Source organism: Mangifera indica, chromosome 9 (assembly GCF_011075055.1).
Source record: "Mangifera indica cultivar Alphonso chromosome 9, CATAS_Mindica_2.1, whole genome shotgun sequence".
In the NCBI taxonomy this organism is placed as follows: Eukaryota; Viridiplantae; Streptophyta; class Magnoliopsida; order Sapindales; family Anacardiaceae; genus Mangifera; species Mangifera indica.
In genome coordinates, this window is record NC_058145.1 from 968,289 (window position 1) to 994,476 (window position 26,188).

At 33.1% G+C, this 26,188-nt stretch overlaps 2 protein-coding genes across 2 annotated transcripts; both read left to right on the forward strand.

Moving 5' to 3' along the window:
* The first annotated feature begins 6,485 nt into the window (after positions 1-6,485).
* On the forward strand, positions 6,486-12,265 carry LOC123225482 (putative cell division cycle ATPase). The gene is made up of 15 exons (XM_044649440.1): positions 6,486-6,894; positions 7,555-7,676; positions 7,774-7,862; positions 7,956-7,991; positions 8,075-8,168; positions 8,267-8,386; positions 8,942-9,006; positions 9,107-9,603; positions 9,680-9,767; positions 9,857-9,991; positions 10,073-10,641; positions 11,089-11,224; positions 11,300-11,368; positions 11,636-11,779; positions 11,900-12,265. Exons 1-15 carry the CDS (start codon positions 6,683-6,685, stop codon positions 12,011-12,013), a joined length of 2,490 nt encoding a protein of 829 aa, XP_044505375.1. The 5' UTR covers positions 6,486-6,682; the 3' UTR covers positions 12,014-12,265.
* Positions 12,266-19,618: 7,353 nt separating this feature from the next.
* On the forward strand, positions 19,619-25,359 carry LOC123225483 (ribosome biogenesis ATPase RIX7-like). Its single transcript, XM_044649441.1, is given in 16 exon segments — positions 19,619-19,983; positions 20,592-20,713; positions 20,811-20,899; positions 20,993-21,028; positions 21,112-21,205; positions 21,304-21,423; positions 21,979-22,043; positions 22,144-22,336; positions 22,339-22,639; positions 22,716-22,803; positions 22,892-22,996; positions 23,078-23,646; positions 24,092-24,227; positions 24,303-24,371; positions 24,626-24,769; positions 24,890-25,359. Coding segments are annotated over 16 exon segments (2,463 nt in total). The 5' UTR covers positions 19,619-19,765; the 3' UTR covers positions 25,004-25,359.
* The last annotated feature ends 829 nt before the right edge of the window (positions 25,360-26,188 follow it).

Sequence of the window (26,188 nt, forward strand, 5' to 3'; positions counted from 1 at the left end):
TTTAATTAATTTATTATTATTAATTATTTGGTACAAGAGACAATTGTCTTTATGGCCATCTTTCATGCTTTATGAGATTTTGTGTTGTGATATATATATATATATATATATATATATATATATATATATATATATATATATATATATATATATATATATATATATATATATATATATAATTGGATGGACGGATAAATCTAAAGTACAATAATAAAATTTATAACTATTACATCAATAATTCAAAGTCTCGCAAACATGACAGAGGTTCAAATTCAAAACTTCTTTTTAGTAAGCCTAACTAAGTACATATAGTTTATTGTCAATATTATTTCAATTTATAATCGAGTGACCGATATTAATGACTATAATGAACAGTACAAATTTAATGGGTTCATTTTTGGAATTATATTGGCTTGCTAGTTGAATGATCTAAATTGTGTTCATGTTTTTGAAGATTCAAACTTTCTGCAAATGTAAAGTTCATTTATATTAGTAAGTCAAAAAGGTTTGTTGATGAATGCTTTTGAGAATGGTTTATCTATTTATTTTTTTTCCTATTATTGTTGGCCATGAAAGAGGAATAGTGGTTACTTAGCTATTCAGTAAAGGTAGCAAGAATGGAAAAATATTTATGCCTCAATTCATACTAGAATTTGTAATGCATATATATGAAATGAACCATCACTTAGGCACCTCTTGACACTGCATGATCATCACTAGGTAGGATAAAATACTACAGTTGAATTCCAGTTGAGTTCAGCTCAAATCTATAATACTCAGTTCGAGCTCATTTGAAATAGTGTACAATATTGTGGAAAGGTTACTAATGAGATAAGCAAAACCATTGATAGGGTGAATAATGTTGTTAGATGAGTGAATAATTTTTTTTTGGAAAAATTAAGAAATTTTATAAAAGAAAAAAATAGGTACAAAAAATACGAGGGGCATGCCAAAAATGAGTACGCAAACTCCAGAAACAAACCAAGAAAATGCATAAAAGACTCAAAAGAAAAAGACAAAATGAGCAAGCAGACTTTATAGAAAACTAATTAGATAGCTATTAAATAGCTCAAAATTAAGGTGAGATCTCATACATAGGCTCCAAGCCAATGATCTTGGCATGAACCATGTCACAAATATCTGAAACAATCTCACGATGATGTCTGCAATGTTAATGGAACACTTGATAATTTCTCTCATACCATGACAGTATACAGTAGCAGATATGGATACCCAAGATAAAGCATGTCTAAAGTCCCTCCTATAAGGTGCAAAGATGCTAGTTAATTAGAGGGAACCATGAGAAACTTGGTCAAGCCATAAGAGTCCTAGAGCTTTGATTTCCCGCTCATCACCAATGCAGTTGACAATAAGGCCTCAACACCAATCTCTAATAAGAAGAATCTTTCGTCATGCCCACAAAGCCCTAAAGGTAACCCTGACATGCTAAAAGGATTGACCTTTGAGGAGTACCCTGTGATCCCAAGATGACTAGATGAAGTTACGATCTGTGAGGGGCCTCTGAACATGTTTCAAAACCGTCGTCTTATTTCAATATTTAGTATGTCATCATGTGATTAGATAATTTAATTATTAATTTTCTCTTTAATTCAAAATCACTAAATCAAATAATTATATACATATAACAGTAGAAAAATTTTACTCACTGTTAATGTATTATCCATTTTGAACACAACCTGTCATAATTTGCTTTTAGGTTTTGTAACACAAAACACACCTTGACAATTTATAAGGGTAAAGACCATTTAACCAATAATTTCTTATTTTTCTCAAGTGATTTAGGATATCTTTGTATACCCAATATCTCTTTTGTGTTTTGTCAATATAAAATTTACCAAAAGTGTTACATTCCTATGAAGTTTCCTTGGACACCAAGCATTGAGATTTAGAAATCAAGGACACTACAAGTGAAGCAACGTCCACAAGCATGGCAAAACAACATTGTTTTTTGTATAAATTAGAGGTGACACAACGTTGTTTTGGTCTAAGTGATTAGGCACTGAACTTTATTGAGTCAAGTTATAGTTTCACAGGTGATTTTGAGTTTTAATTTGAGCTCAAGCTCTACTATACTAATGTCAAATCATGTCCAAAGTTTCAATAAGAAAATATAGTAGCCATGCTTGTGAAAATGAGAGTAAATTAGCAAGAACATTAAGTAATAAAATCCAAGAGATAACAACTTTATTCATCAAATAGCATTGTCCATAAATTTTTATATAAAAGTAGTGAAAAAAGTATAGTGGCAATGGCGTGTAACCCACAAATCACGATGTTGCAGAAAGAAAGCACGTGAAGCTGAGTTGGAAAAAGGCTCGAAAGACATGGCGAATATGTAGACAAATGCCTCAAAGGAATCTCACTCAGCCTTTCCTTTCTTTTTCATCTCCATTTGTCAATTTAAAGGAGTCTCTCTGTTAATTTGCCCTTGTAAATTGTCATTACTTATATGATAAGAGCCCGCACAATTCACTTTCTTTCCCATCCTTCTCTTTACCTACCACCCTACCTACCATCCTACCAACCATCTTCATCAATTTATTATTACTCGCTAAACCCATTATCATCACCTTTTTTTCAAAAAGAGTAATACTAAACAAATTCAACCCTAGTTGAGCCAAGTTTGGGGTTGGCATAAGTTTGAATCAAAGTCATAATATCTCATTCGAGTTCAAACTTGTTCAAACTAATAAAAAGTATCATCAAAGGGTTATTGATAAAATAAACAAAATCATCAACTGAATAAATAATATCACTAGATAAACAAAAAAGACGATCTTGAGCTGAAGTTCTAGCTTAGGATTGACTCATTTGAGTCAAGTCACAAATTCGAATATACCCCTAATACTTTATGTACAAATAGATGGTTACTAACTAGTATTAACAGTTGATATTATGATTAAGTCATATAATTATTTCCTTTATTTTTAATTTAAATTGATTCAATTACATGATGACATATTAATTCATTAATACTAAATAGTTCCCCTCTATTAGTACATGAAACATTTTTCTTCTAGTAAGGATACTTCACTTCTACAATATTCATCAACAGCTTACATCTAGGGTGGCTCCCGTCCAAGCTGGTTTAGATCTATCCATGGTACAGTTCGAATGAGTTGATATCGAGCTAGACCTCTAATTCAATTAGAGATCAATTTACTTGTTTATCTGGTAATATTGTCTTTTTTTACTGATAATATTATCCACCTTTGTGACAATATTATTTATCTTATCAACAAACTTTTAGTGACATCGTGTACTAACTTAGTGAACTCAAGCTCAAATTGTGTATTATGATTTCAATTTGAGTTCGAATCACCTTAAACTCAATTTGTTTTAAGTTCATCCCCCGTTTAAATCCTTAATTACTTGTTGACATAAATGAGGTCCCATTGTATGTACCCGGCCGGTAGAAACTAAAACAAAGAGAGTCGTATTTGCAACGTGGGGAGGCCTCAAGGATTCCAACTAAATCCAAGTGTGGAAAGTGGAGAAAATAAGATTGAAGAGGAGTACATAGAATATTAGAATATCCAAAGAATGACAAAGATTGATTTGACCCATCACCATATATACATACCAAACTACTTTAATTTTTTCTTCTTCTTAATTCCTTGCCGCCTAAGCACTTGTTGATCCTTTTCTTCTTCATGGAACCTTTTGCCTAGGATTCCATTCAATTTGCATGCCTTTCCAACTTCATCATATTAACAACAACTAATGGAGTTCGTTACAATGAATATATTTGCTATATTCTAAACTGTTACAATAAATGTATTTGTTTTACGAGATTTATTTTGATTCATCCAAAACCAAGTTATATCCAAAGTCAATATCATTCAGTATTTTCTCATCACTTGTTATAACAAATGTATTGGTTTCAAAATTAATATCACATTCATACAAGAGAATACCCGGATAGTTAAACACTGTTTATAGGTTTGAGGATGTTATCCACCCTCGCTAACTAACCTAGTAGTGGAACCTTCAATATGTATTAGCATAATCTCTTATATACGAAGTAGTTTCCTTTCCAATCGAAGACCTAAGGTATATTCCCATAAACAGTCTGTCAAAATTTAACAAAATTTTGTACACCGAATTTTCAGTACACAATTGAATACTTAAATGATGTATTATTATGTGATCTGATAATTTTGAATTAAGAGTAAAATAATAGTCAATCACATAATAACACATTATCTTATACTCAGTTAAATATTTATAACTAGATATACATAATATTGTTGATCAAAATTGATGTTTTCTAATATAATATCTAACATTTGCAACCCTTTTCAACAAAGGCTAGCTCCTTCAAAAAAAGTTGAACACATGTTTAATTAAAGTTAAATGTCGGCAAAATAGTTGTAAAATTGTCCAAATTAAAAAATCACTAGTAAAATTCGAAAAACTTCTTACATGGAAAGTGGTAAATGAAAGTGCAAGACTTTCAATAGCTTTAAGTTGATCTCTGTCTTCTTTATTTTTCTGGTCTCTTTCCACCATCAAACTTTATTAAAACTTTTTGACCTATTACTCTTAAAAACATCACCAAACTAGGGATAGATTTAACTGAGTCAGAGCTAATTTGAGCTTAGTTTAAATTTATAATAATTAATTCAAAATCAAACTTGAATTAACTTGTACATTGACAATGGCATTAGAAAAAAGAAGAGTCAACCAAGGAAAAAAGAATAATTAAAAGAGAAAAAAAAAATTGTAGAGAATAAAAGTTACCAAAGAAGAAGAAAAGAATGCCGATACGATGACATTAGCAAACCGTTAAACTTGAGTCACACCAGAGTGTTTAGGGTTGTGCATGATCCGATTTGAAAGCTTTTTCAAATCAAATTGAAAAAATTATTTGAAAAATTTTCAAACCAAACAAAACCATTTTAAGGTTTAAACCAAATTAAACTAAACTAAAAAATAACGATTTGCTATGATTTAGATTATAGTTTAAACGTATTAAAATCATTTAGTGTTATGTACAAAAAACAATATGCACAAATCTGTGCACAAGCAATGACATATCACTATATGATTTGGTAGTTTTAAATTACAGACAAAGTAATACTCAATTACATAGTAATATGTCATTGTTTATATACAAAGTTTTACACATCGTTTTATTATAAAATCATTCACTTCTAAATATATATTATTTAATAAATTTAATTGAATTATAATTTTCTATAATATAATAAAATATAAAAAAAGATATACACTTAATTGTTTATTAAAAAATTTTATTAAATACAGTTATATATATACTTTAAAAAAATATGATTTATAATTTGAATAGCGTTCAAATCGTAATTTAAATTGAATAAAATAATTTAAAAATTTTTTAACTCTAATCAAATCTTTTCACAAACTAAATTATAATTTTTAAACCATTCAATTCAGTTTCCTGATTTAATCTGAGAAAGAGTGTTAACCACATACTTAAGCGTGAAGCATTTTAAGTGTTGCCATTCATTTGCATTTCAGCGGAGCCGCCTCAAACTAGTCTTGTAGTGCAGCTCGAACCGAAGAAAACAACATGCTTTGAAAATTATAACTTTTTTCTGAATCCACCATGTGCTGCTCTGTAAAGCCATCAAGAAAAGGATAAATAAAATAAAATAAATAAATTAATTAATTAATAAATTAATTAATTAATTAATTATTAATTAAGTTTATAAAGGAAGCACGAATCACCATTTAATTTCTAAACATCACATGATAAGTCTCTATCAGAAATTACATTATTCAATATCTATGAATAAGTAATTTAAAAACATCACAAAGTGTTACCAAAGAGTTATGAAAAGAGTTACTTAGGAGAATTCCCGAATTGAGCCCCCCTTACCTCTGAACAATACTTCATGTATAAGATCAAGATCTACTAATTTAGAAAGAATTTACTGATTACATTATCCTAATAAGATATGAGATAATGATATCATGATCGTTATCACGTATCTGTCTGAAATAGGGGTGAAAGGTGATTAAGTGTCTACCGACATTACCAGATTTGATCTTTTCTATTGTTTTTGGGCACAAAGAGTTTCTATTCGTGCTTTGGGCTAACTTACAAGTAAATAATACGGTTAATTGTCGCATATTGTTAGCATAGTTAAGCGTTCTATAATAGTAAATTACCTATGTATAATTTTTATATATAAATAATAATATATTTTAATATAATTAGATAATTAAAAATTAAAAATAAACTAATAATGGATCATAAAATCATGTATAATTGTTAATTTTATTGTTACCAAAAAGGTGAACCCAGAAAAAAGGGTCTTCCATGTTAAGCCTTAAAAAAGTAAAACAGTAATAAATAAATAAATATTATTATTATTATAATATTTTTAATAATTATTTCTTTTCCCAGCATGCAAGTATTTGACGTTCATTAGTAAAGGCATGCTATAAATAGAGGGAGAGCCACAAAGGGAATTCATTGCCTATCAAATTTTAATCCATCACTTCATCTTTTTTATCCTTCTTTTAATTGTTCTTGAATCCCTTCTTTCTTTGCTGCATTTTTCTTTAACTTTCTTATAGTTTTTTTTTTTTTTTTTACTATAATTGGGATCATAACTACTTGAGAAGATTAAGTTAAGGCTTTGAAGATAAAAAAGGGGTTGGTTTTTTTGTGAAGATGGAGCAGAAGGGCCTTTTGTTATCCGCTTTGAGTATTGGTGTTGGTGTTGGGTTAGGATTAGCTTCAGGGCAAAGTGCAAGTAGATGGGGTGCTTCAGGTTCTTCCATGGCAGGTTTCTCAGGGGAGGAGATTTTTCAGGAGCTGATGAGGCTGGTGATTGATGGCAAGCAGAGCAACATCACTTTTGATGAATTCCCTTATTATCTGAGGTAAAATTCTTCTTTGGGTCTTCTTCTTCTACTTCTAAATTTTAGAAGGATGTTTAGATCTTGAGAGAAATATATAGATGATGTTATGATTATCTTGTGAATAAACGCCTCTCTTCTTCTTCTTCTTCTTCCAATTGGTTGTTGATTTTAGCTTCTGTTTATTGGGGGGGAATTGGTTTTCCCCATTTTCAAAGACTCTTGTACCAAGTCCATTTTTAAGTAAAATTTAAGTGAAGTCTGTGATATGTTGAGTTTGGTTTCTTATTTTCCTCTTTATTTTTTCCATTTCAATTTGAAGCATCGACTGGAACAACTTCTGTGTGTGTATATTTTATTTTTCAGACTGGTATCTTTGAATATTATGGATCCTATACTGGAGTATAAACTTTTCTCATGTTTTATTATAAGCTGTTGTTCAGTACTCTTAGATCTTCGACTCAAGAATTTTTACCCGGTTTAAGTCAAAAATTTCATGAAAATTTTCAACTTGAAATGATTTTCTTCTGAATAATTGTTCAAGATTGATGAAAACTTGAAGCTAAAGACTTGACTGTGAAATATCTTATCTCCATTAAAATACGTTACAAGAAGCTAGAACTTGGATCCTTGAATGCACTAACTGAGATGTCCTGATTCTGATGATGCTGATGATAATTGCAGTGAGAGGACTCAGATGTTATTGACAAGTGCTGCATTTGTTCACTTAAAGAACTCTGACATTTCCAAGCACACCAGGAACCTTTCACCCGCTAGTAGAACTATTTTGCTCTCTGGACCTGCTGGTAAGATTCTAGCATATGCAAATAATCTTTATCTGTTAATTAAAGCAAGCGTCTACCCAGCTCTTATCTTATCTGGTTACAATTGAATTTTATGAAGAACTTTATCAGCAAACGCTTGCCAAGGCCTTAGCCCAGTTCTTTGAAGCAAAGCTACTGTTGTTAGATATTCCTGATTTTTCCTTAAAGGTGACTATTTACAGCTTTTAAGTTCAATCTTTTTCTGTAACTGAATATCTGTAGAGTCATTCTTATAGAATTGTTATGGTTTCCTTCCTACAGATGCAACATAAATATGGCGTTGGCAGAAAGGAAAATGTAAGTTTTCCCTGTCTAATACTGAGAAAAACTAGCAGGTTTCAGCTGAATATGAAATATGAGTTGGTTGCTTCTATTTGTAGGCCTTCAAGAGGTCCATCTCAGAGAAGACATTAGAGCGAATGTCTAGCTTGCTGGGATCCTTTTCACCACTTTCTTCAAAGGAAGAAGCAAAGAGTATGCAACAAAGTTCAACATCTTTGTTCTTGAAAAGCCACTTGTACTGCGATGTGTTTCTCTTTTGCTATATTCATTTGGTTGACTCTGTTTTACAGCAACATTGCTTAGGCAAGGGACTGGTGTGGAGGGTTCTAGTAATCCTTCACTTCACAGAAATGCCTCTGCTGCATCTGATATCAGTAGCGTCTCCTCTCTTTCTGCCTCAACAAATACAGGTATAACATTTTTTTATTATACTATTCTATCCTGAATGTTAAATGAAAGGCTCTTTATAACGTCATGGTCCAATAACCCAGCTCACAGCAACCCAAAACATGTTTATACTATTTAACCAAGCGATGTGAGATGCCCTTAGATATTTAATATCTCTTATATATTTTGTCAATACAGGATTCAACTAGAGGTTTTATAGTCTTTTTGTTTTTTCCACCACAACATCACTCTGTTATATAACACACATTAGATTCAAGGTGTTGGGATCTTGTCACAGATATTCTCACTGGAACCTCATCATTTTAATGAAACATATAGAAATGAAATCCTGCAGAACATTTATTACATCTCTCCTAGCATGGAAGAAATGAATTTATAATACTGAAAAATTCTTCTTATTATTTCTGGCTTCCATCCAAATTGGTATTTGCTTGGTAAGAACACTTAGTAGACCACAAATTTGGAATTCTGTCTACTGAAAATGCATAGTTGATCAATTCATTTTGAATATGGATAGTGCGCTTAATGCTCTTTTGGGATTCTTATATTATTTTCAGCTTCCCACAAACGCTCAAGCAGCTGGTGTTTTGATGAGAAACTCTTTCTGCAGTCACTCCACAGGGTATTTTAGATGCTGACATTGCTTATGGGGAAACAGAAACAAGAAATAGCTTGACACTTAGTTTCTCAATATATTGAAATTCCTTTTTATGCTTCTACAGGCATTGGTTTCAATGTCAGAAACAGGCTCGGTCATTTTATACCTCAGGGATGTTGATAGGCTTCTCCTTCAGTCTCAAAGGTTCTACAATTTGTTTGAGAAAATGTTGAAGAAACTTCCAGGTTCAATGGTGATACTTGGTTCAAGGATGTTGGAACAAGGAGATGATTCCAGGGATGTGGATGAGAGGCTCAGCATGTTGTTTCCTTACAATATTGAAATCAAAGCCCCTGAAGAGGAAAACCATCTGGTTAACTGGAAAGCTCAGCTGGAAGAGGATATGAAGACTCTCAAGTATCAAGATAACAAGAACCATATTGCTGAGGTTCTTGCAGCAAATGATCTTGAATGTGATGATTTGGGTTCAATCTGCCATGCAGACACAGTGGTTCTCAGTAATTACATAGAAGAGATTGTAGTTTCAGCTATATCTTATCATTTAATGAATAACAAGGATCCTGAATACAGAAATGGAAAGCTTGTTATATCATCCCAGAGGTAGATGCAAATTCTGATTTCTTGATCAGCATTTTTGTTCTGTTTCTTGTTAATCATTGTTTTGTCTCTGGAACAGCTTGTCCCATGGACTCAACATCTTTCAGGAAGGCAAAAGTTCTGGGAAAGTTACCCTGAAACTGGAGGCCAATGCTGATAGTTCCAAGGTCAGCTTTACTCTCAAATTTTACTTTTTAACAACTTAAGCATAGTAGAACAAGAGTTTAATGATTTAAATCTTCTTCTTCAATGGCAGGAAACTGGTGGGGGAGAGCCTGTAACTGCAAAGACTAAATCAAAATCTGAAAATCCTGCATCGGAAAGCAAAACCGAGATAGAAATATTGGTTCCTGGGGCAAAGAAGGATAGCGAGAATGCTCCATCAGCCAAGGTTGTGAATCAAATACTGAAATGCTTGACTACATTAGATTATTTTACTTCTTTTAGTTATCTCAGCCATGACGTTCCACAGGAAGTTCCTCCTGACAACGAGTTTGAGAAACGGATTAGGCGAGAGGTTATCCCTGCAAATGAGATTGGAGTGACTTTTGCTGATATCGGAGCATTGGAGGAGATCAAAGAGTCACTACAGGAGCTTGTGATGCTCCCTCTGCGGCGGCCAGACCTTTTCAAAGGTGGGCTTCTTAAGCCCTGCAAAGGCATCCTACTTTTCGGGCCACCTGGTACTGGGAAAACCATGCTGGCAAAGGCCATTGCAAATGAAGCTGGGGCAAGTTTCATCAATGTGTCAATGTCAACCATCACTTCAAAATGGTTTGGAGAAGATGAAAAGAATGTTCGAGCATTGTTCACTGTAGCAGCAAAGGTCTCCCCAACCATCATTTTCGTGGATGAGGTTGACAGCATGCTTGGACAGAGAACCAGAGTTGGAGAGCATGAGGCCATGAGGAAGATTAAGAACGAATTCATGACTCACTGGGATGGCTTGCTGACCAAAGCTGGTGAGAGGATTCTTGTTCTTGCTGCAACCAACAGACCATTTGACCTTGATGAAGCCATTATCAGGCGTTTTGAACGCAGGTAAAAAAAAGTTCATATTTGTTTCCTTGTATCTTCTGTCTCAAAACATTATCAACACTTCAGTTCAGTTAGGTTGTCTCACTGTGATTGGAAAAAAGGTTTAAGTATTGGTATAGGTGTGAGAAAAAGTTGAACCCTTGAGCTAGCATTTGAGATAGAAGAGATGTAATAGCACCTAACAATGGTATTAGAGTCCGGTTGCAACAACTCTACCCACGAGTTCATGGGAGTGTTTGGTTAGACATGATTATCTAACCAGTAGCCTAGATAATTGGTTGTGAGAAATATTGAACCGATTGTCGGTTGTGTGAGGGGAAGGTTGTTGGGTTGTCCCACAACAGTTGGGAAAAGGATTAGGGGTTAGTTTCATGTTAGGGGTCTGCATTGCTGACATAATAAAAGATCAGCTTCATGTTTACTAACCAATGTTTATTATATGTTGAGCAGAATCATGGTTGGTCTTCCATCTGTGGAAAACAGGGAAATGATCTTGAGAACTCTTCTGTCAAAGGAAAAGGTGGAAGATCTTGACTTCAAGGAGCTTGCAGTCATGACAGAAGGATATACTGGAAGTGATCTCAAGGTTTGCCATTTTTATTTGTGCATGACAGATTGACTAAATCAGCTCAAAATCTGACAACAAAATTGTTTGCAACAGAACTTGTGTGTGACAGCAGCATATCGACCTGTAAGGGAGTTAATACAGAAGGAGAGGATGAAGGATATGGTAACTACAAAACTCTTTCTCCATATCAATGGCATTTCTGTTCTTATTCACCCCATATCATACATTATATGAGTGAATAAAATTATGCATACAAACAAGTTATACAAATTGAGGTGTCATTTGTAATTGGGTGACAAGAATTGTTTACTTTTTCTGTCACTTCAAAATCACCCAATCAGCCTCAATTTCTGCAAATGAGTTTATACAATTTGTTTATACATGTGGTATTACTCTATCTAAATTTCTGCTCTTACTAACCTTGTCCAGGAAAGGAAGAAAAGAGAGGCAGCAGGCAAGAGCTCTGAAGATGCTTCAGACTCGAAAGAAGGCGGCAAAGAAGAAAACAAAGAGGAGCGTGTAATTGAATTGAGAACTCTGAACATGGAAGATCTGAGGCAAGCAAAAAATCAGGTAACTTATGAACATCCCACTTGGCTTTGGATACTCAAACAATATTGGTTAAATAACCTATGAATTCCTAGACTGTAAAGCAAAATCATGACAGATTATATGTGCAATGTTACAATGCAGGTTGCTGCAAGTTTTGCTACAGAGGGAGCAGTAATGAGCGAGCTAAAGCAATGGAATGAGCTATACGGGGAAGGAGGTTCAAGGAAGAAGCAGCAGTTAACTTACTTCCTTTAGTTGGTAGAAAGCAGGAAACTTCTCAAGTCTCAACAACACAAACTCTTTTTCCTGGAGAATGAAGAAAGATTTTAGAAGGGAATTATCATGGAAAGTACTATTAGGGAAGGGTTCTGGGTGTGGATAAGGTACATTATGTGAATGTATTGAGGTAACTGGGATGCTTGGAACTTCATATTGGATTGTTTTGATGATGTTGTGCAGTGTAAAAACTTCTTCATTAATAGTATTTGAAAATTGGTATTGTGTAAATTTGATGCTAGAATTCCTAAATTTGCTCTTATAGGTGAATGATTGCAATCATATGTAAAATAGTATTATGTAAAAATTACGGTTTGGTTTGGTTTGATAAAATGGTTTAATTTGAGTTGATAAATTTTTAAAAACAATTTTTAATTTGGGTTGTGGTTTACATGATTTTCAAACTAAACTAAATTGTAAACCGTTTTTTTTAAATAAATAAATATATATATATATATATATATATATATATATATATATGTATTTCATAATATTTTATATATTTATATTATGTTCTATAAAATTATAATTCTATTAAATAAAAAAATTTTAACTGTAATCCAAATTGCACCATCCTGTATTTTTTTAATTTGGTTTGACTTCATTTGAAAACTAAAATTGTTTGGTTTTTTTGAAAATTTTTTAAACATTTTTTTAGTTTGATTTGAAAAATTTTACAAATCAAACCATATTTTTTCAATTTAGTTTAATTTGATTTAAAATCTAAAATGGTTTACTTTGATTTGATTTGAAAAGTCTGTCAAACTGTATTAAACTGAATCGTGTACAACCTTAATTAGTTAAATGTTATGCAAGAAAATCTCACTTTCTTTCCTTTTTTTTATTAACAAGGAGTTGAGTGAAAACCTTGAGTCAAGATTAATCTTAAGATGTCACTAAAATGTTTCAAGCTAATACTCTCTCTGTTATTTGGATGTAACTATTTTTATCATTTAAACTATCTATTAACCGTAAAAACAGGATTATCTCACTTCTGGAGTTGAGTGAGTATATGTATTGCACTTTTATTATGTTCTTAAACATGAGGTACCTAACTTAGATTGGATTCTATTTAAATTGTTCTCAAACTTGAATTAAACTATTTAAGTTTAAATATAAGAATTGGGATAGTTTTTATAAATAAATCAAATTCAAAATAATTTAAATATTTGAATTTTAATTAAATTATTTTCAAATTTCAGCATATTGATCATACAATGCAATATAATTAATTAATGATACAAATCAATAAAAGATAAATCCTTCAGTATCTTATGAAAAATACGAGAAATTAGATTTTTTGTTTTTTTACATAATTCAAGTGCCACGGTTATTATATACTATATATGTTTCTGAAAATTATTATTTATGAAAAAAAATTTTAAGTTGGGCTGGAAGATCGCCACGTGTCGCCTGTTAATGGAGTCTCATTTTTTAATCAGTACGCCTACTTCAAACTCCGTCACTCATGTGCCGCTACGTCGTTAAGAATCTCCTAGATAGCCGGGATCACTGTGGAAGCAAATGTAGGGTCCAGTCCAGTTAAAATATACGGCAAGAAAACGGCGTCAAAATTTTTACTGAAGATTCCAACTAAATCCAAGTGTGGAAAGTGGAAAAAATAAGATTAAAGAGGAGTCCATAGAACATCAGAATATCCAAAGAAAGAAAAAGATTGATTTGACATATTTCGCCCATCAACATACCACACCGACCAAACTTGTTTAATTTTTTCTTCTTCTTTATTCCTTGCTGCGTCAGCACTAGTTGATCCTTGTCTTCTTCATGGAACCTTTTGTCTAAAAGATTCCATTCAACTTGCATGCCTTACCAACGTCATGGTATTAACAACGACAAATGAAGTGACGTCATTACGATGAATATATTCGCTATATTCTAAACTATTACAATAAATATATTTGTTACACGAGATTTATTTTAATTCATTCAAAATCAAGTTATATCCAAAACCAGTATTATTTAATATTTTTTCATCACTTGTTATAATAAATATTTTTGTTTCAAAATTAATATCACATTCATATAAAAAAAAAAACCCTTATAACAGATAGTTAAACGTTATTTATAAGTTTGAGGGTGTTACCCACCCTCGCTAACTAACCGGATAGTGAAACTTTCAGTATATATTAGTATAATCTCTTATATACGATGTAGTTTTCTTTTCAATCAAAGACATAGGGTATATTCCCATAAACAGTTTATCAAAATTGAACAAAATTTTAATATACCAAATTTTCAGTACACAATTGAATACTTAAATAATATATTATTATGTAATATAATAATTTTGAATTAATAGTAAAATAATAGTCAATCATATGATGACATATTATATTATACTCAATTAAATATTTATAATTAGATTTACATAATCTTATACTCAACAAAGGCGGCCTCATTAAAAAATAGTTGATAAAGAAAGTTAAAAATTATAACCTTATCTGAGTCCACCCTGTGCTGCTCTGTAAAAGGAGAGGATAAATTAAATTAAATTAAATTATTCAATTAATTAATTAAGTTTATAAAGGAAGTACGAATCACCATTTAATTCCTAAACTTCAAATGATAAGTCTCTATCAGAAATTATTATTTTATTTAATATCTATGAATAAGTAATTTAAGAAATAACACATAACGTAATTAATTTGAAAAATAATCAGATTTACTGTGTAAGAAAACAGGTTGGTGACGAAAACCATTACTGTTTTGAAAGTAATTTAATTTAGGGAAATTTTAAAAAATGGCCAAAATACCCTCCCATTAAGCAAAAATACCCAAAATCACTATTTTCAAGCCAAAATGCCCAAAATCACTGTTCCAAAAAAAAATGCCTATAACTTTTTTTAATACCAAAACTACCCTTCTCTTCATTTATATAACTCCCCTCACTCATTATGGGGGTTAAAAAATTTTAGATAAATATGAGGGGTTTTTAGATATTTTACATTGTAAAGGCATTTTCATTTTTCAACTTTTAGAATTCGAATTTCAGTTCCGCTTTTTCGAATTTCACCATTTTACGATATATCGATTCGTATTTTTCAGATTTCTGAAGGATTTTCCGTTTGTTGCCATTCTAGAGTTTTTCAACTTTGACAATTCGAATTTCAGTTCCATTTTTTCGGATTTCATCGTTTTACGAGATATCGACTCGTATTTTTCAGATTTCTAAAGGATTTTTCGATTGTTGTCATTCTAGGGTTTTTCAACTTTTAGAATTCGAATTTTAGTTCAGTTTTTTTGAATTTCACCGTTTGACGAGATATCGACTCGTATTTTTCAGATTTCCGAAGGATTTTTCGTTTGTTGCCATTCTAGGGTTTTTCAACTTTTAGAATTCGAATTTCAGTTTCATTTTTTCAGATTTCACCGTTTTACGAGATATCGACTCGTATTTTTCAGATTTCTAAAGGATTTTTCGATTGTTGTCATTTTAGGGTTTTTCAACTTTTAGAATTCGAATTTTAGTTCAGTTTTTTCGAATTTCACCGTTTGACGAGATATCGATTCGTATTTTTCAGATTTTCGAAGGATTTTCCGTTTGTTGCTATTCTAGGGTTTTTCAACTTTTAGAATTTGAATTTCAGTTCCGTTTTTTCAGATTTCACCGTTTGACGAGATATCGACTCGTATTTTTCAGATTTTCGAAGGATTTTTCATTTGTTGCCATTCTAGGGTTTTTCAACTTTTAGAATTTGAATTTCAGTTCCGTTTTTTCGGATTTCACCGTTTTATGAGATATCGACTCGTATTTTTCAGATTTTTGAAGGATTTTTCGATTGTTGCCATTCTAGGGTTTTTCAACTTTTAGAATTCGAATTTTAATTCAGTTTTTTCGAATTTCACCGTTTGACGAGATATCCACTCGTATTTTTGAGATTTTTGAAGGATTTTTCGTTTGTTGCTATTCTAGGGTTTTTCAACTTTTAGAATTTGAATTTCAGTTCTGTTTTTTCAGATTTCACCGTTTTACGAGATATCGACTCGTATTTTTCAGATTTCTGAAGGATTTTTCGATTGTTGCCATTCTAGGGTTTTTCAACTTTTATAATTCGAATTTCAATTTCATTTTTTTGAATTTCATCATTTTACGAGATATGGACTTGTATTTTCCAGATTTTTGAATGAGATCTTGACATACTTATACTCATTTTTGTTTTTTATATGATTCTTCATTGTTATACTTCAGGTTTATGTAATCGATATATTTTTATTATTGTTTTAAATGTGTAATTGTATTGTCATTTGATGTAATAAATTTAGTGTTACTTTATTTCAGTATTACTTTATTTTCTCTAATTGTTTCAATTGTGTAAATGTTTGAGTAATCATACGTTTTTATTGTTTTTTCATGATAAGATTATTTAAAAAATGAAATCAAATACGATACACATTCATATATAACCACAAATAAAGTATATCATACACATATGCACATACAATAAATATATACATCTAAACATAGGAATAACGCTAAATATATACATCAATATCCCGCAGAATTTGGTTTCGGGTAAACGAAGGAAGGACCCGAAACATGTCCTCTCAAATAGTCGCAGCTGTCGAGGGGTCAATGTAGAAGAAATCTGGGATAATGCAGTACGCTGTGCACGAGATATCGCATCTGCCTGGAAGTGTCTGGACTCGTCGGGAATGCGCAGCTCTGTGTCAACCCGTCTTCTTTTGCGAGAAATATCCTGTAACAATTACATAAAATTTGTTAGACATTCATAAAAATAAATATGTAAACAAATGTATTAGTGAAAAAAACATAAAAAGATGAGAAATACTAAATAATTAAAAAGGAAATGACAAAACTTAACAAATAAGAACTGAAATTCGAGTTCTATACGTTCAACTGTCGTAGAATGTTAACAATCTAAAAAGTTATCATGAAATGACGAAAAATAGAAAAAACGAAACTGAAATTCAAATTGTGTAGGTTGAAATACCTTGAAGTGACGATAATCAGAAAATTGTTCGAAAATTTTGAAAATATGAATCTATACATCCTAAAATAGTGAAATTCGAAAAAACGGAAATGAAAAGCGAATTCTATACGTTGAAATACATAAAAGGCACGATAATCGAAAAATAGTTTGAAAATCTTGAAAATATGAATCGATATATCCTAAATTGGTAAAATTTGAAAAACGGAACTGGAAATCGAATTCTGTACGTTGAAACACCTTAAAGTGACCATACTCGGAAAATCATTCGGAAATCGTCAAAATACGAATCGATATATCCTAAAATGGTGAAATTCGAAAAAACGTAACTGAAATTCGAATTCTATACGCTGAAATACCTTAAAGTGACAATAATTGAAAAATCGTTCGGAGATCATGAAAATACGATACGATATATCCTGAAATGGTGAAATTCGAAAAAATGGAGTTGAAATTCGAATTCTATACGTTGAAATACCTTAAAGTTACGATAATCGAAAAATCGTTCGAAACTCATGAAAGTACAAATTCATATATCCTAAGATGGTGAAATTCGGAAAAACGGAACTGAAATTCGAATTTTATACGTTGAAATACCTTAAAGTGACCATACTCGGAAAATCATTCGAAAATTGTCAAAATACGAATCGATATATCCTAAAATGGTGAAATTCAAAAAACGTAACTGAAATTCGAATTCTATACGCTGAAATACCTTAAAATGACGATAATTGAAAAATCGTTCGGAGATCATGAAAATACAATTCGATATATCCTGAAATGGTAAAATTCGGAAAAACAGAGCTAAAATTCGAACTCTATCAGTTGAAATACTTATGAATGTCGCTAACCGATAAATCATTTGAAAAATTGAAAAAATCGATTTGATATATCCTATAAATGAAAATATCAAAATATTAAGTTGAAATAACGTCGTTACATCGTAAATTGTGTCAAAAAGCACCAAAATTCGAAAACGGATATAAAATTCGAAAACTACACGATCGGAAACCGTGGATAAGAAAATTCGCAATTTAACCCCTTGTAAAAATTATTTAATGATTTATTAGGTCCTAATCGGACTTAAATAAAGATTTTGTACACATAATTATTTTGCTTTTTCAGGAAACTGGCATGCAATTAATGCGGGTGCCTGGAAACAGAACAATATCGATAAAACCCCCTCTTTTGAAATGAATCTTCCGGCTCCCCAAGGTTTTAAAAAATCCACTTTACCCCCCAACTAGACTTGCAAAGGACGCTGCCGTGGGAAAATTCGTCCTGCCGTGGGAAATTCCGTTCCCACGGCAGACTGCCGATCCATTCGGCAGCCAATTTCGCTTCATTTTTGGTCGTTTCAACCTCCAATTTTTACATAAATAAACTCTACACATTGTATTACATAAAACCCCTCAATCAATTCAACAAAAACAACCAAAAATCCAAACATTTTAACCAATATTCAAAGCGTAAACCCTAAACTTTCAAACCCAAAATTCTCAATCAAATCTCAATTATATCAGCAATAAATTGATCCAAACAAGATTACGGGAGATATACTAACCTTCTTTGCCATTTACGGTTGCCGGAAAGCTTCAAAATCGACGAAAATGACCTTTGCCGTGGGATTGACGTGGGAGGAGGAAAACTTGTGGAATTTTCGTGGAAATGCACAGTAAAACAAGAACTTGCTGTGGGATTTTCGTGAAATTTTGGTGTGTTTATAAAGGGGGCAGTTTCGTAATTTGGCTTTTCCCACGACAACCTGCGAAATTTCAAAAAAACCCGACGTGGGCTAAGAATTTCCCCGACACCCCAATGTGTTAAAAAAGCCAGTTTACCCCCCCAAACCCATTGTCCATTCAACTGCCGTGGGAGAATTCGTCTTGCCGTGGGAAACTCCGTTCCCACGGCAGACTGCCGATCCTTTCGGCAGCCAATTTCGGCTAATTTTTGGTCGTTTCGACCTCCGATTTTTTCATAAATCAAATCTACACATTGTATAACATAATACCCCTCAATCAATTCAACAAAAACAACCAAAAATTGAAACATTTTAAGCATTATTCAAACCGTAAACCCTAAAATTTCAAACCCAAAAATCTCAATCAAATCTCAATAATATGAGCAATAACTTGATCCAAACAAGATTACGGGAGATGTGATAACATTATTTTCCATTTTCGGTTGCCGGAAAGCAAGAAAATCGACGGAAATGACGTTCGCCGTGGGATTACCGTGGGATGTGAAAAAAATTCGAATTTTCTTTGAATTGCACAGTGAAAATTTACTGTGTTTATATATGGGGGCAGTTTCGTCATTTCACAAAATATGGGCATTTTTGTTTAAACCTGAATTTTTTAGACAATTTCGCTTAGACCCCTTTAATTTTGCCTAGTTTTTAAAATTTCCCTTTAATTTATTGTCCGAGAGTTTGACTTCATTATCATATTGATAAGAATGATAGTCAAAGTTGGAAAAGTAACTACAAACAGTAATGAATAAATAAATAAATATTATTATTATAATTCTTTTAATAGTAATTTCTTCTTCCAGAATGCTATAAATACACTAGTCATTGCCGCCCAAATTTTAATCCATCACTTCATCTTTTTTTATCCTTCTTTTAATTGTTCTTGAATATCTTCTTTCTTGCTGCATTTTTCTTTAACTTTCTTATAGTTTTTTTTTTTTTTTTTTTTACTATAATTGGGATCATAATTGCTTTGAAGATAAAAAAGGGGTTGGTTTTTTTGTGAAGATGGAGCAGAAGAGCCTTTTGTTATCCGCTTTGAGTATTGGTGTTGGTGTTGGTGTTGGGTTAGGATTAGCTTCAGGGCAAAGTTCGAGTAGATGGGGTGCTTCAGGTTCTTCCATGGCAGGTTTCTCAGGTGAGGAGATTTTTCAGGAGCTGATGAGGCTGGTGATTGATGGCAAGCAGAGCAAGATCACTTTTGATGAATTCCCTAATTATCTGAGGTAAAATTCTTCTACTTCTAAATTTTAGAAGATTGTTAAGATCTTGAGAGAAATATATAGATGATGTTATGATTATCTTGTGAATAAACGCCTCTCTTCTTCTTCTTCTTCTTCCAATTGGTTGTTGATTTTAGCTTCTGTTTATTGGGGGGGAATTGGTTTTCCCCATTTTCAAAGACTCTTGTACCAAGTCCATTTTTAAGTAAAATTTAAGTGAAGTCTGTGATATGTTGAGTTTGGTTTCTTATTTTCCTCTTTATTTTTTCCATTTCAATTTGAAGCATCGACTGGAACAACTTCTGTGTGTGTATATTTTATTTTTCAGACTGGTATCTTTGAATATTATGGATCCTATACTGGAGTATAAACTTTTCTCATGTTTTATTATAAGCTGTTGTTCAGTACTCTTAGATCTTGGACTCAAGAATTTTTACCTGGTGTAAGTCAAAAATTTCATGAAAATTTTCAACTTGAAATGGTTTTCCTCTGAATACTTGACTGTGAAATATCTTATCTCCAATAAAATACGTTACAAGAAGCTAGAACTTGGATCCTTGAATGCACTAACTGAGATGTCCTGATTCTGATGATGCTGATGACAATTGCAGTAAGAGGACTCGGATGTTATTGACAAGTGCTGCATTTGTTCACTTAAAGAACTCTGACATTTCCAAGCACACCAGGAACCTTTCACCGACTAGTAGAACTATTTTGCTCTCTGGACCCGCTGGTAAGATTCTAACATATGCAATTAATCTTTATCTGTTAATTAAAGCAAGCATCTACCCAGCTCTTTTCTTATCTGGTTGCAATTGAATTCTATGAAGAACTTTATCAGCAAATGCTTGCCAAGGCCTTAGCCCAGTTCTTTGAAGCAAAGCTACTGATGTTAGATATTCCTGATTTTTCTTTAAAGGTGACTATTTACAGCTTTTAAGTTCAATCTTTTTCTGTAACTGAATATCTGTAGAGTCATTCTTATAGAATTGTCATGGTTTCCTTCCTACAGATGCAACATAAATATGGCGTTGGCAGAAAGGAAAATGTAAGTTTTCCCTGCCTAATACTGAGAAAAACTAGCAGGTTTCAGCTGAATATGAAATATGATTTGGTTGCTTCTACTTGTAGGCCTTCAAGAGGTCCATCTCAGAGAAGATATTAGAGCGAATGTCTAGCTTGTTGGGATTCTTTTCACCACTTTCTTCGAAGGAAGAAGCAAAGGGTACGCAACAAAGTTCAACATCTTTGTTCTTCAAAAAGTACTTGTACTGCGGTGTGTTTCTCTTTTGCCATATTCATTTGGTTGATTCTGTTTTACAGCAACATTGCTCTGGCAAGGGACTGGTGTGGAGGGTTCTAGTAATCGTCCACTTCACAGAAATGCCTCTGCTGCATCTGATATGAGTAGCATCTCCTCTCTTTCTGCCTCAACAAATACAGGTATCACATTTTTTATTATACTATTCTATCCTGAATGTTAAATGGAAGGCTCTTTATAACATCATGGTCCAATAACCCAGCTCACAGCAACCCAAAACATGTTTATACTATTTAACCAAGCGATGTGGGATGCCCCTAAACGTCTAACTTCTCTCATATGTTTTGCCAATACAAGATTCGTCTGGAGGTTTTATAGATTTTTTGTTCTTTCCACGGCAGCATCACTCTGTTATATAACACACATTAAATTCAAGATGTTGGGATCTTGTCACAGAGATTTTCTCCCTGGAATCCCATCATTTTAATGAACATATAGAAATGAAATCCTGCAGAACATTTATTACATCTCTCCTAGCATGGAAGAAATGAATTTATAATACTGAAAAATTCTTCTTATTATTTCTGGCTTCCATTCAAATAGGTATTTGCTTGGTAAGAACACTTAGTAGACCACAAATTTGGAATTCTGTCTACTGAAAATGCATAGTTGATCAATTCATTTTGAATATGGATAGTGTGCTTAATGCTCTTTTGGGATTCTTATATTATTTTCAGCTTCCCACAAACGCTCAAGCAGCTGGTGCTTTGATGAGAAACTCTTTCTGCAGTCACTCCACAAGGTATTTTAGATGCTGAAATTGCTTATGGGGAAACAGAAACAAGAAATAGCTTGACACTTAGCTTCTCAATCTATTGAAATTCCTTTTTATGCTTCTACAGGCATTGGTTTCAATGTCAGAAACAGGCTCGGTCATTTTATACCTCAGGGATGTTGATAGGCTTCTCCTTCAGTCTCAAAGGTTCTACAATTTGTTTGAGAAAATGTTGAAGAAACTTCCAGGTTCAATGGTGATACTTGGTTCAAGGATGTTGGAACAAGGAGATGATTCCAGGGATGTGGATGAGAGGCTCGCATGTTGTTTCCTCACAATATTGAAATCAAAGCCCCTGAAGAAGAAAACGATCTGGTTAACTGGAAAGCTCAACTGGAGGAGGATATGAAGACTCTCAAGTATCAAGATAACAAGAACCATATTGCTGAGGTTCTTGCAGCAAATGATCTTGAATGTGATGATTTGGGTTCAATCTGCCATGCAGACCCAGTGGTTCTCCGTAATTACATGGAAGAGATTGTAGTTTCAGCTATATCTTATCATTTAATGAATAATAAGGATCCTGAATACAGAAATGGAAAGCTTGTTATATCATCCCAGAGGTAGATGCAAATTCTTATTTCTTGATCAGCATTTTTGTTCTGTTTCTTGTTAATCATTGTTTTGTCTCTGGAACAGCTTGTCCCATGGACTCAACATCTTTCAGGATGGCAAAAGTTCTGGGAAAGTTACCCTGAAACTGGAGGCCAGTGCTGATAGTTCCAAGGTCAGCTTTATTCTCAAATTTTACTTTTTAACAACTTAAGCATAGTAGAACAAGAGTTAATGATTTAAATCTTCTTCTTCAATGGCAGGAAACTGGTGGGGGAGAGCCTGTAACTGCAGAGACTGAATCAGAATCTAAAAATCCTGCATCGGAAAGCAAAACCCAGATAGACGAGAATGCTCCATCAGCCAAGGTTGTGAATCAAATACTGATATGCTTGACTACATTAGATTACTTTACTTCTTTTAGTTCTCTCGGCCACGACGTTCCACAGGAAGTTCCTCCTGACAACAAGTTCGAGAAACGGATTAGGCCAGATGTTATCCCTGCAAATGAGATTGGAGTGACTTTTGCTGATATCGGAGCATTGGAGGAGATCAAAGAGTCACTACAGGAGCTTGTGATGCTCCCTCTGCGGCGGCCAGACCTTTTCAAAGGTGGGCTTCTTAAGCCCTGCAAAGGCATCTTACTTTTCGGGCCACCTGGTACTGGGAAAACCATGCTGGCAAAAGCCATTGCAAATGAGGCTGGGGCAAGTTTCATCAATGTGTCAATGTCAACCATCACTTCAAAACGGTTTGGAGAAGATGAAAAGAATGTTCGAGCATTGTTCACTCTAGCAGCAAAGGTCTCCCCAACCATCATTTTCGTGGATGAGGTTGACAGCATGCTTGGACAGAGAACCAGAGATGGAGAGCATGAGGCCATGAGGACGATTAAAAATGAATTCATGACTCACTGGGATGGCTTGCTGACCAAAGCCAGTGAGAGGATTCTTGTTCTTGCTGCAACCAACAGACCATTTGACCTTGATGAAGCCATTATTAGGCGTTTTGAACGAAGGTAAAAAAAGTTCATATTTGTTTCCTTGTATCTTCTGTCTCAAAACATTATCGACACTTCAATTTTGTTAGGTTGTCTCATATCGATTGGAAAAAAGGTTAAGTATTAGTATAGATGTGAGAAAAAGTTGAACCTTTGAGCTAGCATTTGAGAGAAAAGAGATGTAATAACACCTAACAATGGTATTAGAGTCCGGATGCAACAATTCTACCCACGAGTTCATGGGAGTGTTTGGTTAGACATGATTATCTAACCAGTAGCCTAGATAACTGGTTGTGAGAAATATCGAACCAATTGTCCATTGTGTGAGGGGAAGGTTGTTGGGTTGTCCCACAACAGTTGGGAAAAGGGTTAGGGGTTAGTTTCATGTCAGGGGTCTGCATTGCTGACATAATAAAAGGTCAGCTTCATGTTTACTAACCAATGTTTATTATATGTTGAGCAGAATCATGGTTGGTCTTCCATCTCTGGAAAACAGGGAAATGATCTTGAGAACTCTTCTGTCAAAGGAAAAGGTGGAAAATCTTGACTTCAAGGAGCTTGCAGTCATGACAGAAGGATATACTGGAAGTGATCTCAAGGTTTGCCATTTTTATTTGTACATGACAAATTGACTAAATCAGCTCAAAATCTGACAACTAAATTGTTTGCAACAGAACTTGTGTGTGACAGCAGCATATCGACCTGTAAGGGATTTGATACAGAAGGAGAGGACGAAGGATATGGTAACTGCAAAACTATTTCTCCACATCAATGGCATTTCTGCTCTTGTTCACCCCATATCATACATTAGATGAGTGAATAAAATTATGCATACAAACAAGTTATACAAATTGAGGTGTCATTTGTAATTGGGTGACAAGAATTGTTTACTTTTTCTCTCACTTCAAAATCACCCAATCAGTCTCAATTTCTACAAACGAGTTTATACATGTAGTATTACTCTATCTAAATTTCTGCTCTTACTAACCTTGTCCAGGAAAGGAAGAAAAGAGAGGCAGCAGGCAAGAGCTCTGAGGATGCTTCAGACTTGATAGAAGAAGGCAAAGAAGAAAACAAAGAGGAGCGTGTAATTGAATTAAGACCTCTGAACATGGAGGATCTGAGGCAAGCAAAAAATCAGGTAACTTATGAACATCCCACTTGGCTTTGGATACTCAAACAATATTGGTTAAATAACCTATGAATTCCTAAACTGTAAAGCAAAATCATGACAGATTATATGTCCAATGTTACAATGCAGGTTGCTGCAAGTTTTGCTACAGAGGGAGCAGTAATGAGCGAGCTAAAGCAATGGAATGAGCTATACGGGGAAGGAGGTTCAAGGAAGAAGCAGCAGTTAACTTACTTCCTTTAGATTGTAGAAAGCTGGAAACTTCTCAAGTCTCAACAACACAAACTCTTTTACCTGGAGAATGAAGAAAGATTTTAGAAGGGAATTATCATGCAACTTCTCCAGGGATAGAAATGGTGGCATTGTTAGCAACAGAAATCCTGAAAAAGCACTTGCTGTTTGTTCAGTATCTGTCCTGTAATTAGGAAATTATCCTGGAAAGTACTATTAGGGAAGGGTTCTGGGTGTGGATAAGGTACATTATGTGAATGTATTGAGGTAACTGGGATGCTTGGAACTTCATATTGGATTGTTTTGATGATGTTGTGCAGTGTAAAAACTACTTCATTAATAGTATTTGTAAATTAGTATTGTGTAAATTTGATGCTAGAATTCCTAAATTTGCTCTTATAGGTGAATGATTGCAATCATATGTAAAATAGTATTATGTAAAAATTACGGTTTGGTTTAGTTTGATAAAATGATTTAATTTGAGTTGATAAATTTTTAAAAACAATTTTTAATTTGGGTTGTGATTTATGTGATTTTCAAACTAAACTAAATTGTAAACCGTTTTTTTAATATATATATATATATATATATACACGTATTTTATAATATTTTTGAATTAAATGGTTTAAGTTTAAATATAAGAATTGGGATAGTTTTTATAAATAAATCAAATTCAAAATAATTTAAATATTTGAATTTAAATTAAATTTAAAATTAAATTATTTTCAAATTTCAGCATATTGATCATACAATACAATATAATTAATTAATGATACAAATCAATAAAAGATAAATCCTTCAGTATCTTATGAATAATACGAGAAATTACATTTTTTGTTTTTTTACATAATTCAAGTGCCACGGTTATTATACTATATATGTTTCTGAAAATTATTATTTATGTAAAAAAAAAAATTAAAGCAAAAAATCTGTGAGTTTGGCTGGAAGAGCGCCACGTGTCGCCTGTTAATGGAGTCTCATTTTTTAATAAGGGTTGTCGAGGGGACGTCTACTTCAAACTCCGTCACTCATGTGCCGCCACGTCGTTAAGAATCTCCCAGATAGCCGGGATCACTGGGGACGGCAAACGTAGGGTCCAGTCAAGTTAGAATGTACGGCAAGCAAACGGCGTCAAATTTTTATTAAGGGAAAGGGAAATGAGGCTCGTCAAAATTAACGTCCATTAGCCTCGAGCCG